A 14521-nucleotide genomic window follows, 5' to 3' on the forward strand; every position below is an offset into this window, starting at 1 on the left:
AACAGAGGCACTGCAGTTACATTTGGATATAGGCCTTGATGATTTCTCTAAGTATGAAAGTGCAGCTGACGTTTCATGGTGGGTCAAATGTCTGAAGTTAAAGGATCACGGTGCATGTAATGTGTACTATAATCATAACTTGATGCTGATTTCATGTATATCTCACAGGCAGTATCATTTTTCTGTAGCGGTGAGGACTTAAGAACTCAGTGATTGAATGGCATAGAAGTGACGAGTGCAAAAACCTTTTATGGCCAGGATACATTCTGAATTACGCACAGAGGATGTGTCACATTTCAGATCATCTGGTTTTGAAACCCATATTTCACATGAGCGAGTGCCAGTTTTCAGCATGTGACTGAAAGGTTGACCTGATTTTGAGTCGACACACCTACGCAATCTTCTAAACCTTGTGTACCTCGTGTAAATTCCGCAAAGCCAGCACGATACATAACATCTTAAAAGGACTCACAATAAGTGCTACTCAACTAAAAAAAAAGTCATATGGCCACATCGGAAGAGCTGAAAAAAGATATGAAAATCAGCACATTTAAATATGGTATCATTTGCATTTTTTAGACTACACAGCGTTTTTAAACTGTGGATTCTGGCATGTTTGCAATAATAATTTAAAGAACAAAATTAGGACCATGAATCGTGCAATACAAAGTCAGTTAGAACCTAAGAAATAAAGGACATTTGATAAATGTAGGTCGTACTTGTGGGCACAAAGCATTTCCTGCACCGACAAAGCAGTAAAGGTGACGTTTTATTGCAGGCTGTAAAGTGTGCACATGATAGACTCATCATGCCTATTAGTTGTCGATGCAAGCTAAGAAAACCACTCTAAAGCAGCGGTCTCCAACCCCCGGGCCACGGACCGGTACGTGAGTCGTTTGGTACCGGGCCGTGAGAGTTGAGGCTCGGGTGTGAAATGTACAGTTATCGGGGACTTTATTGGTTTTTAGCATTATTTTGTTATCGTTTTTATCGTTAACTCGGTTTTCCTGGGTCTTCTCACGTGTGTTATGAATAAATCTTATTTTTTTCTGTACCGGTACTAGCCTGTCCGTGAAAATATTGTCAGGCATAAACCGGGCCATGGCGCAAAAAAGGTTGGGGACCGCTGCTCTAAAGGATAATTTTGAACCCTTTTCCCTCAAACTCCTTATCAGCCCATCCCAAAATAAACAGCACACTTGAGGATTGAGTGAAAAACTCAAGTTTCATTTGTTTTACAGCATCACACAGGAAACAAGAAACACTGCATTAATGGATCCTTGGTCGTTAGGAGCTTAAGGGAGATGCTGTAAGTTAGTCACACCAAACCAGCTGGTTCCTAAACCGTCAGCACTTTAAATGTTGGAGATTCGGGAGGATCAAATAGGGAGGAGACACGTTGTCCTTCCTCCTGCTGCTGATTTTAATATCCTAGATCTTATTTCCAGTTATTCCCAGTGAAAATTCCTGCCCCTATTTAAAATTCAGAATTCAGGCCTTTCTGAGTCAGAGTGGATACAGACCTCAGCAGCATCGCCATCAATGCAAGACGATGATCATTATGAGACGAAGGAAAAAAACACCATCTACTGTATCGAGGTATTACTATTACAGAATCGTATAATTAGTTGCCTATAAGTATAGTTATACTAGATTACAACTGTAGTATGTGCACTACACTTATCAGCAGGTACTGTTCGTCTCCACAGCTTTCTGTACTAGTGCCATTCCTGCTCTCTGGTGAGATCTGCTGCATCAGGGTGGAGGACTCTGATCCCATCTATGAGCACCAAGACCCATTAACCACAGAAACACTCACAGGCTCCGCGTGTCCAATTACTGCATCATCACTGTGTACAGAGAGTGCGAGCCATGCAGAAGTGCCCAATACCTGTGGAACTACCTGCTCTGCGTGTGTGTCACCTGTGAGAGTCTAAAAGGTGTGTGTAGGTGTGTTTTTAGTTTGTGGATTCAAATTTTGTTGGAACTTTCCCAGGTGAGACTTCCGTGACATTCCTCTCAGGATTCTTCAGCGTGCACAGGATGCCTGCTGGGAGGACTTTTATTGCCAGGTGAGCCTGCTCCTTACTTACTTACCCATTACTACGGAGCCCCGCAAGGGACATAGGAGAAAAAAAAATGCGGGATCTCGCAAAAGTTGAATTCCAACAATGGCGGCAGCTACTTAGTTGTAATATTACTCTTTCTGGGTCACAAAATAAACTTTTAAGATATTTTGAGGCGTGAATGTAGCTGTGTAAACGTCAAATAGCTGCTCGGTTTACAAGACATCACATATTTGCAAAAGTGCTCCGACGTTTTCGGAGATGTCTGACACCCACCATTTCGAAGCTAACGGGAGGTCGAGACCTACTACAGCCAGGAGGAACACCACTCTCCCGGCACATCGTGCCTCGACCTCCCGGTCGGCTTCGAGCTGGCGGCCTCCGAAGAATGCGTCTAAAACTTTTGCGAGATCCCGAGTTTGTTTTGCGAGATCTCGCAAAAGTCCATCTTAATTTTTTTTCTCCCGTGTCCCTTGAGGGGCTCCGTACCTTACACTCCTTCACCTCTTAATTGATAAAAAAGGAATAATATTATGAAGGCTCCTGATGAGCTCATGACCATTATGGGGGGGAAAAATCCTTATTTTTTTTTATATATAACTCAAATGCACAAATTGGTCAAATTAACCTATTAAATACAATGAACAAGTACAGTGAAACACATCCTACCACAGCTGAGTCGTGCTCATATTCTGTGGAAACAGGAAGAGAACAGAGAAATGAAGATCCTGCTGTGACTCACTGACCAGTTCGTTTTGCTAAGTCATCAGACTGTAAACCCCAATCAGTGACTCACTGACGTATTCTGCAAATTAAAAGGGGGACTCACATAGTGACGTATGATTTTGCCTGTTTCAAGAACCAGGTCGTAGAAAAAAAATATCAAACATTTGTATTAACCCGCACATCATATGCAAATGACAGCACAGACACATTTCCCTGAAAGTTTAGAAGTTTTTCAAGTTGTGCAAAGGCAGATATTTCTCAAAAACCTGTGACTCATGTGTGATAAGATATATTACTGTAACATTGTAGACTTCTTTATTTCGCTATAAATTATATTCATCAAATTCCCACAAATGAAAGAAACAACTGAGCTTTTAAAACTGTGCAAGCTTTGGACTTTTGAATACAATATTACACAATCCACTGTGTATTCAATGACATTACAAAGTAATCATGCATTTCACGTGGAATTCCAATAAAACTGATTGATGTTTGTGGCTGTAATGTGACAAAATGTGGAAAAGTTCAAGGGGGGTGAATACTTTTGCAAGACACTGTATATTTGACCCTACACTTTACAGAAGATTTAAGGTCTTTTAAGAGTAAACAGTAAACTATATGCTCTATTCATGTAATCTCATATCAGTGGCCTCCCAGCAACAAGTTGGTGAAATCTGAAAATGAGCTTAAATGTGAATTATTTCTATCAGACAAGGAGGAACCAAAAAACTCTGTCACAACACTTGATTAAGATGACGCATAAAAAATTAGCAACAGGCAGCGAGTGAAACTAAATCACACATTACTCCAAATACTTCCTTCCACTTTCTGACAGTTTCTTTTTTCAATAACATTGCTTTACTACACAGAAGTAGTTTGACCTTTAAGATGAAGTTTACAGCTGATTAGACAAACCACATCACCCACGCAGGAATGGTTCCTATAAAGCCGAGTGCTGTCAAATCCTCTTTGACAGACATCCCATCATGAACATGGTGAGTATTTGACACAACTATAGAGCTTAAAATGGGACTACGTGATAGGTTCAAATTTCAAAAATTTTAAAACTCATTTATGTTTATTTTACAGAGTATACAAATTCTAGAAATGGGGAAATATTTTACAATAGAAAAAGAATAAACAGAGATATGCATTTATGTTTAATTACATTTGATTATGTAACGCGAAATAGTTAAATACTTAAATCACTTTTATCAATGATTTGTAGAGGACGTTTGCCACAGTGGACTCTTTTGTGCTTACAGTGTACAGATGGTTTATCCATTAGATGCTGCATTGAGGTTAAAGAGGTTTCCTCTTGTTAGTTTCATTCTGGCCCCTGAAAAGTCAGTGTATCAGGTCAGATCAGACAAGAGGCAACTTAAAAACAAAACACAGCTAATGTGAGAGGATTAAAAACAAACAAATGCTTCCATATTTTTGATGCATGTTCCTGTGTTACTGTTTTTGACTTGCGTTTTCAAGTTGTGCAATTTAAGCTAGTAAATATTTCCACTACTTTAGGTGAAATTTTAGAGCTACAGGATGAGGGAGCTATAACTCACAGGCATAGCAAATCACATGTTCTGAGGTATTTTCAGCACTTATAATCAGGTGTCGTCTCTCTCTACAGCTTATCGTGCCAGCGCTGGTCCTGCTCTCTGGTTCACTCTGTGGTGCCTCAGTGGTGGATCCTGTTCCCACCTTTGACCACCGAGACCCGGTAACAGGAGAAATCCTCAAATGTCCCAAGTGTCCACCGGGCACGTTCATGTCTGCTCATTGCACTGCCACCACACCCACACAGTGTCAGCCGTGCAAAAATGGCCACTTCACCGATCTGTGGAACTACCTGCCCAGGTGTCTGTACTGCAGCAACCTTTGCACAGGTAACCTGGAGGTGGAAACAGAGTGCTCCCCGACAACCAACAGGATCTGTCGGTGCAAAGAAGGTTTTTACTCGGCTGATGACTTCTGTATCAGGCACACAGAGTGTGGCCCCGGATACGGGGTTCAAACTAAAGGTACAGTATTCATTTAATAAATATGAACTACTAAACCATCCATCCATCTTCTTCTGTTTATCCAAAACATCAGTATGTCTAACTCACTTTACACTTCCAATGAATGTAGTGACCTGAAGTCCTCTGTTGTCCTCTCTTAGGTACACAGCAGACAAACACCGTTTGTGAAAAGTGTCCAGAGGGATATTTTTCCAGCTCATCTTCTGTGGTGGATTTGTGTGTAAAACATCAGGAGTGCTCCAGCGGGCAGAGCGTACTCCTCACTGGCTCAGCCTATTCTGACACCGTGTGTGGCACCTGTGAGAGTCTTGCAAACGGAGGTATGTTATTAATGTTATCTGCCAAAAACAAAATATTTTTTAATGCAACCAAATTTACAAAGTTATTTCAAACTTTCTCAGGTGAGACTCTCAGGACATTCCTCTCAGGATTCTTCCATGCACACAGGATGCGTGTAGGAAAAATCAAGAAGTTTGTTTCCAAGTGAGCACACTCTTTGTCTGTTTGATTATTTTCCAGCACTCCTTCACCTCTAAATTCAAAAAAGATGCCAATTAAACCATTGTCTCCTTGCAACAGATACATCCTTACCTCGTCGAAAGAGAGGTGCAGTCTCCCCAAACAGAGAGAGCCTCTCATGGATCACATCATAGACTGGCTGGCAAAGGCTCCGGAGGAAAAGCTGAGGAAGATTCCCGACATGCTAACAGCTTCAGATCTTAACTCCATGGCAGAAAAACTAAAGAAGAGACTCCATGAGATTAAGCAGCAGATCCCAAACTGCAGCTTAACAATAGATGAAGTAAACAATGCTCTCTAGTCTGCAGTCCGTTACACATTGAAAATTTTTTTATAAGTGTTATAAGAGGATATTTTTACACCATTCTCCATTTTATTGGCGTACATGCATTGTAATAAAGGTAGACAAATGTTAAAACAAATAATATTATTTTTATACATTGAGGCTTCTGATTAGAAGACACATGACTCCATTACAGAAGAGTTGTGAATTATTCCTATGAAATAAGGGCCACAATGAACAAGCTATTAAATACATATATTCACATTGCTACAGCTGTTTTTGTAAACATTGTTAAGAGCTTAAGGGTGGAAAATAAAACAACAACAACTAGGAATTCCACACAAAAAAACCTGAAATATGAAAATATTTTAAACATGACATTGATGTTATTTAAAGTTTTAAATAAAAGGATTTTTATAAGATTGTGTGAATGTCATTCAAACTGAAATATTTTACCTGCCAAGTGTAAAAACCAAACAAAGTATCGCGCACATTGTAACCTAAAGTCACAACCTCCTGTATCGCCTCCTCCCTTATGACCTTCCTATGAATGAACTATTTCAAACAAGTGAAAATGTAGCTCGTCTTTCTTGTTATCATGATCCTGGAGTAAAACACATACTTTGTAATTGTATTACAAAGTACTACAGTTAGAGTGAGGAACTGTTAGAGATCCAACACGTTCTCACTCCCAAAGTGTAACAGTCGTGGATATAACAATAGGACAATTTCATGAATTAATCATTGCATAAGCACATTATTAAACTCATTGTAATTATAACTGCATTAATTATTTGATCATTTACTTGACAATAAAATGAAGAATTGGCAGCGATTTCAGCCTAATGTCAAGAGAACTTAGAATGCATTGCTCATCAAAGTTTTGTTAAAGTATAATAATGTACTGTTTTAAAGGATCCTTTTAAACTCACAAAAATACAGTATTGTTTGAGTATTTGCCCCCTTCCTGATTTCTGATGTTTTGCATTTTTGTCACAGTAATATTAGACCAAGATAACCTGAATAAATTCAAAATGAAGTATTCCAATGATCATTTCATTCATTAAGGGAGAAAAGCTATCCACACCTGCCCCTCTGTGAAAAAATAATTTCCCTCTAAAACTGCTTGTGCCACCGTTTGCAGCAAGTAGTGCAATCGAGCGTTTGTGATAATTGGCAGATCTGGGAGGTGTGTAGTCATAAACCCTGCAAGTGTCCATCAACAACAGTTCGTTCAGTGCTTGACTGCAGGATTTGTGCTGCAGCCCTGACCTGTAAGAGGGTTTACGTTCCTCCTTAGCGTTATGCGCCATCTAGTGGCAACTTTGAGTAAACACCTGATATAGTAACAGGCGGAGGTGGCAAAAGTACAGACATTGTGTCCTTATGAATCAGAATCAGAATACTTTATTAGTCCCTAAGGAAATGATGCTGTATGTAAGTAGGTGTACTGATACCCTGTTTGTATTTCCGCCACCCAAAGCTTATTTCTTTATCAAGAGAATAGAATAGAATAATCCTTTAATTGTCCGACAAGGGGAAATTTGGTTGTAACAGCAGCCAGAAAGACACATATACAAACAAACAGTACACAGGACACAGAAGAGAATCATACAATTTTTTTTTTACATATTTACATTAAGGACAATGGTTACTATAAACAGAGTACTGTACGGTTATTAAATTAAATAAAAATACAGATAAGAGGCGAACCAGGTTGTAGTGCGAATCGTTTGATTAAATTATTGCAGTTACAGCGCAGATGCAAACATCTATGTTTGTTGGGAGCAGTTCTGATTGTACAGTCTGACAGCTGCAGGGAGGAAGGACCTGCGGAAACGCTCCTTCATGCATCGAGGATGCAGCAGTTCAGCAACATTTACATGCATGGGGTGGGAGACTCTGTCCATCAGAGATGTTGTTTTGGCCAGAGTCCTTCTGTCTCCCACCACCTGCACTGGGTCCAGGTGCATCCCAGAACAGAGCTGGCCTTCCTGATGAGTTTATCCAACCTCTTCCTCTCAGCTGCCGATAAACTGCTGCTCCAACATACAACACTGTAAAAAATGACAGATGCCACCACAGAATCATAGAAGGTCTTTAAAAGCGCTCCCTGGACTCCAAATGACGTCAGCAGCCTCAGCAGGTAGAGTCTGCTCTGACCCTTCCTGTAAAGAGCATCAGTGTTGTGGCTCCAGTCCAGTTTATTATTCAGGTGAACACCCAGGTACCTATAAGAGTCCACTATCTCAATGTCCACTCCCTGGATGTTCACCAGTGTCAGTGTGGTGGGTCTGCATCTCCGGAAGTCCACCACCAACTCCTTGGTTTTCCCGGCGTTGATCAGCAGGTGGTTTTGCTGACACCAGTCCACAAAGTCCAGAGTCCACTGTCTGTACTCTGAGTCGTCCTCACCTGTGATGAGGCCGACTATGGCAGAGTCGTCAGAGAACTTCTGTAGGTGGCAGCGTGGGGAGTTGATGGAGAAGTCTGCAGTGTAGAGGGTGAAGAGGAACGGTGCCAGCACAGTTCCCTGTGGGGCTCCCGTACTGCAGACCAGCATATCAGAGACACAGCCCTGTGTCCTCACATACTGTGGATGTCCTGTGAGGTAGTCCAGTATCCACTGGGACATGTGGTGGTCCACTCCCGATAGCTCCAGCTTGTCTCTCAGAAGTCGTGGCTGGATGGTGTTAAAAGCACTGGAGAAATCAAAGAACATGATCCTCACAGTGCTTCCAGGCTTCTCCAGGTGAGTCAGAGCTCGGTGCAGGAGGAAACAATAGCCACTTTGGACAAAATAACTCATCTCAGCTTAGGGGCATCTGGTGTGTCAAATGTTCATTAGAAATTCATACAAGCCTTTCTATAAAGGTATCTATTTATGTGCCCTTTATTAAACTGTAATCAAAGTAAATAAAGACTAATTTCGACTAAACACAAACTTTCCTCAAAACGTTATCACATTTTCTCACAATAGACAGTAACTTTACAAGAAAAAAGAGAAGCTTCCACATTCAAACTGCACCTAGTCTTCACAGAAACAGTGTTGAGCTGTATGACCAGCCCTTCCAGAGAACTGGCTCGCAGCCTGTTACTGCCAGCCCACTGACTTTTTGATGACTAGAAACCTTTTGCATGTTTCCAGGTGTCCTTCCACTTTTATTTTTTATAATTATATTCATTTGCATACATATGTCACTGTTGATGTGAGATGGTAAAGAGCACCACTATGGCTGAGTGATTTGAGGAAAATCTAATATCGCAATATTTTTTGGGTATATCACGATACACAATATATATCACGATATGTTTAAATAACCTCCCAAACTATATAGTACTTTAAATTGCACTGGTATACTCATTCAAATTGACCATTCAATATTTTTTTCTATGTGAATTGAAAAATCTGAACGGACTGAAATGTTTTTGTTTTTTTTTATGTAAGTTGCACACAGAGGTTTTTCCACAAATGACAATACTGTCACAGTAAGTCTCTTTCTGTGGTCAGTAGTAGACCTTTATCAACCAAAAGATCATAGCAACAAAAAAGTCCATCAAAAATTATTCATGAGACAAAACAAAGAAACAAACAAAAAACCAAGTGAAAGTAAAAATGTGCTTTTAACCCTTCAAGGTCCAAAACAGCAATGGAAAAATGATTTTCTTGCATTTCTTATTGACTTGGGTAAGTAATAACCACAACCAATCATTTTGTTTTTCAATAGACCCTATAGTTTTTAAAATATTGAGCTCTACCTCTTCCTCCCATATGCTAATTATATACAGGGATGAGTGATGGGCATGGAATGGTGATCTTTGCATTGGACTCTTTGCTCCACCATTTGACCGATGAAAGAGGCATGAACCCACAGGCATTAAGAAGGTTGACACATTTGTTGTCAAATCATTTTACTGCAATCAGACCTTCATCAGACCTGTAATCACTGCTCCATTGCCCTTCTTCATCAGGGGAGCTCCACCAGTGCAGTTTGATCACACAGTACTAATGCACCTGACACAAAGGAATTGTTCAAGTTCTGGACCAAGCTGAAACTTGTGAAGAGCTGAGGTTCTTTTATGGGTTTCAAAAGTGTTTTTTACAACTTTGGCCTAGAGGTAGCTTCTGTTCCTTTGCACGGAGGGGAGCATTGAAGAATGTAGATCCCCGTTGATACAGCAGCAAGTCGTGAATGTTGCCAGATGAACTTGGTTGGCAGAACAATTTAAAGCCCTTCTCATCTGGTTTGTTGGCAATATACTGGTGCCAGCCCTGTTGGCTTCATATGAAACCATGACCTCAAACACACTGTGGTTGAAGGTGGATGGTATCATGAGACACCAGTCACGAATCCGCCACAGGACCATGTGATTTTTAGCCATGTAATTGCCATATAGTACTTGTTGAACATGAAATTATAATTTTGACAACTTAGTAATATTAATTTTCCAGCTACTGTAAATTGGTTAAAAGGTGATTAGTTGTGATATTTGTGATTTCCACATGCTACTCTTGATTACATTTTACTCAGAAAGTTACAAAAATTATTTACTGAGGAAATTATTTCAGCATATTCTTGCTGTGCTAACACTTAATGTGATTTATCAACAGCAATTGATCACATACTAAACAGATGTGACCTGTAAGTCCTCTAACACTATATCAGAAAATGATACCTTCCTACTTTAGTTTCATCAAAAACACTCAAAATATGTTGGATGGTTTTTTGTTTCTGACTTCCTGGTTGGGAGAGGGATAAGAAGAACCAACCGTTTGCATCCACAGTGCCCTCTGGTGGAATTTATTGGCATTACAGATGTAAACCAGTCGGTAGAAAAGACTGAATAAGTTAGGTCAATTTCAGTGAAAGCCTCAGTTAGACATAGGGCCTGAAAATGTACTCTACCAATTGGTTGAGCAGAATACTAAAGGGTTAAAAATATATATAATTGTAAAATTTAAAAAATGTGATGACCTTAAATTACAGAAGCAAAAGTCTAGATAGTGACTATAAAAACAACTGACCAAGAACAGTCACAGGTGTCACAGTTGGTTTATTCAACGTTTTCTGTGGGGAGACGTTTAAAACATTCCTAATTTTGCAGCGGAATAAATTTGTTTGTTGCAATTTTTGCAAATGAACACATTTTATTTGACCTCTTTGTGAAATCCAAATGACAACGTGTCTCATTCCCTCGCTCGTCTGTCGCCATATTATTCCCTATCTGGTAGTATATAAACACATGCTGAGCGCAGTGCACCGGGTAGACAATTTTTTTAGAAAACCAATGACTTACTTGTGGGGTGTAGGAGAAAAAAAAACTCAGTGAATTTCATACAGACAGTTTAGTACTTCGATGGCAAATACTCGATGTATATTTTCTATGCTGTGGTGTGCTGGGGGAGCAGCACAGCAAAGAAGGACTCATCCAGGCTGGAGAAACTGATCAGGAAGGCTAGCTCTGTGGTCGGCATGAAGCTGGACACTCTGGTGTCAGTGGCAGAGAAAAGGAGACTAAAAAAAACTGCTGGACATTATGGACAATGCTGGGCATCCTCTGCACACGGCCATTAACAACCAGAAGAGTCTGTTCAGTGACAGGTTGCTTCTCCCAAAGACAAGAACCAACAGACTTAAAAACTCCTTTGTCCCACACGCCATCAGACTGTTTAACTGATGGCGTTAAAGGGAGGGAGGGGAAACAGGAGGACAAAGGAGGGGGGAACAACTAAGCTGTAGTGCCTCTTCACTTCACTGTGCAATACTTTTGTTAATAGTCAATGGTGCAATAGACCTCAATACTTGAAATGTGCAATTCACTTGTATTTTTATTTTTATTCCTATTTATTCTATTTATCCCCTTCGTATATTTTATTTATATATGTCTCTGTATTTATATATATGTGTGTGTGTGTGTGTGTGTGTGTGTGTGTGTGTGTGTGTGTGTGTGTGTGTGTGTGTATATAATATTCTGTAACTCTGTAACTTCTGTCGGTGCTGTGCTTTTGGAAATCGAATTTCCCAGAGGAGCCCACCCAAGGGATTAATAAAGTTTTATCTTATCTTATCTCTTATCTCTTATACTCGAATGTTACAATAAAGCCTTCTTAACCATTGTATGTGGAAAAACTTGCATTACATCAAGTATACTCAACATATCGCAGACCCCTAAGCACCACTCAAGTTAAATAACCCAACAAGTGTATATTTATTTTTCCTTATTTTAGTGTGGGTTCAATTTTCTATTTTCGAATGAAAGATCTTTACTCAAATAAAAGCAAAAAAGTACAGGCTCTGAAATGTACTTTGAAAAGTAATAAAGTAAAAACTAGCTCCTTGAACAACCTTCTACCACCTATTTTTTTCCAAACCTTACTGAACCTTGTGCTACATTAATGTAATAATAAAATAATCACTGTAGGAATACAAACTTTACTTCAGTCTAAATTTGAATTCTAACAAAGATAACCAGGTAAGTAGAACATGAGCAGAGAAAAAGAAGGAAAATAAAAACTCTTCTGTTGTTTACATTATAGTGGGTTTCTTTGCGTCTAAACAGCAAAGTAAGTAGGGAGGCAGTTAAGGTGTGCACCCGTCCCTGTGCACCAGTCCAACACACTGCTCTTTAGTTTAAACTCATCACAGTAGTGCAGATTTACCTGTTTATCCTGCGCTAACCTGCAGAGGATTTCATGCAGCTTTTAAATAGCAGGTAGCCTACCGCAGCCCTTTCATAATATGGCAAAAAATAATGTCACATGACGACCTTATTGTAAGCTAAGGGTTGGACTCATCATCAACAAGGAGAAGACCAGAATCCTTAAGATCAAGTCCAATAATAACAACCCAATCACCTTAGTGGGAGTCCTCTGGAGGAAGAACACTCTTTTACCTACCTAGGCAGCATCATCGACCAGCAAGGTTGAACCGATGCAGATGTCAAGGCAAGGATTGGCAAACAAGCGTTGCCTTCGTCCAGCTCAAAAGTTTTGCGAGATCTCGCAAAACAAACTCGGGATCTCGCAAAAGTTTTGCAAAAGTTTACAGCTGTAAAAAGTTAATACGTGACGAGGCAGGAGGAAGCAAAAGAGAACACACTGAACACGAGAGTAGAGACTGTCAAAATAAAACAGGAAACATGCAGACTAAGACACATGGACTTGACACTGGGACCAGGGAAGAAACAGACATGGGAACAGAATCGGGAGACGAAAACAATGACATGACTGGGACACGGAGAGAGGGACAAAGAGGAAACAAGGGACATAGAGGGAGATAATGGGTCGGGGAGCAAGAATTTTCCAACCAAAAATCATCACTCCAATAACCGTCAATAGGCGATGTATTCACGCATGAGACTTTTGATGGGCGGAGCAGTGTAAACATGCACAAACTGAATTGCGTTTAGAACACAGAAGACGTCCAAACATGGACGAACTAATTGCCAAATTGTACACTGGAGGAGAAGGCATAGATAGAAGTGGACTGTTACCTTAGCGAGGAGGTTGTAGACGGAGAAGACAATCCACTGGTTTGGTGGAAAATGCATGAAAAACGTTCCCCATTGATGCCACACATGACACGGAAATATCTGTGTATACAAGCCACAAGCACACCTTCAGAACACGTTTTCAGCACTGCTGGTAATATTGTTATCACTGCTAAAACCTGTTAAAGTAAACATGCTTGTTTTCCTGTCAAAGAGTTTATAAGTTTTGTTTGTAGGGAATATTTTCATTCATTCATTTATTTATTTATTTATTTGAGATGCGCCAAATCGCACAAAATTTTTTTTTTATATTCACTGGAAGAGACATTTTGATTTTTAACTTATTTGTTGTTTGGTCGAGTGTGTAAGACAGATAAACACTGGAACGGCCAGTAAACACCATTATAGTGGAAAAAAGAAGCCAGTTTCTCGTTGTTTCCCTCCCCACCATTGTGGTTTTTTTATTTAAATAAAATGTTTTTGGGTTTTTTTTCTGAACATAGGCTACTGCCGTTCTTTCTTTCTGTTATGAGTTTCAGTAAATGAATCACTGCTGTATTTGGGCACACTCTGAGGAGGGTGCATTTGCTCGCAGCTAAAGGAGGGTGCCATTAAAACAGCGCTATTATTTATTATTATTATTTATTATCTGCTTCTGTTAACTTCATTGAATTGAATAGCCTTTATTGTCATTGTACAAGGTACAACGAAATTGGAGTGCCACTCCCTTGGTGCAAAATGCAATAATAACTATAAACATAAAATATAAAAAGTACCGAAGTACTCAAACAATAGTAAGTACGATATACACAGAATAGCAGCATTCATTTAATGATAGTATGAACAGCAGCATAATATAGTGACAGTGGCAAGTATGGTATAGTTAAGCAGGTTCAATTGTTTTGTGCTTATTTACTACGGTGATAGCTCTGGGAAAGAAGCTATCCTTGAATCTGTTTGTCCTGGTTTTATGTGACCTGTACCGTCGGCCTGACGGTAATAGTTCAAACAGTTGATTACTAGGGTGAGAGTAGTCCTTAATGATATTGCCAGCTCTGCTGAGGTACCGAGAGTTTGCAATGGCCTCCAGGCTGGGCAGAGAGCAGCCAGTGATCTTCTGGGCTGTGTTGATGAGCCTCTGCAGTACTTTCCTATCTGCAACTGAGCACCCTGCATACCATGTTGTTATGCCGTACGTTAGGATGCTCTCTATGGTGGCTCCAGTGCCGTAGCTCCGCAAACGCACATAACGCACACTGCGTAGGGCACCAAATGGCCGGTAGGGCACCAAAAAAATCAGGGTCGTAAAAAAAAAAAAGTAAACCATATTAATACTATAAATATCATATGCATTAATATGGTTAAACAATACAGAAGCAACATAAAACAATTTTCCCGAGAAAAGGGGTGAA

General features: G+C 39.9%; 1 protein-coding gene across 1 annotated transcript; it reads left to right on the forward strand.

The window, feature by feature from the left end:
• Nucleotides 1-3728: 3728 nt before the first annotated feature.
• LOC147318754 (tumor necrosis factor receptor superfamily member 11B-like) lies at nt 3729-6146 on the forward strand. The gene is made up of 5 exons (XM_086309916.1): nt 3729-3787; nt 4426-4816; nt 4957-5136; nt 5218-5299; nt 5396-6146. The coding sequence occupies exons 1-5, from the start codon at nt 3779-3781 to the stop codon at nt 5634-5636; spliced, it is 903 nt and encodes a 300-aa protein (XP_086166042.1). The 5' UTR covers nt 3729-3778; the 3' UTR covers nt 5637-6146.
• The last annotated feature ends 8375 nt before the right edge of the window (nt 6147-14521 follow it).

This window comes from Aulonocara sp. 'chitande type north' Nkhata Bay, linkage group LG11, assembly GCF_057382095.1.
Source record: "Aulonocara sp. 'chitande type north' Nkhata Bay isolate Kocher_YH1m ecotype deep benthic linkage group LG11, A_spYH_male_GT1.1, whole genome shotgun sequence".
Lineage (NCBI taxonomy): Eukaryota > Metazoa > Chordata > Actinopteri > Cichliformes > Cichlidae > Aulonocara > Aulonocara sp. 'chitande type north' Nkhata Bay.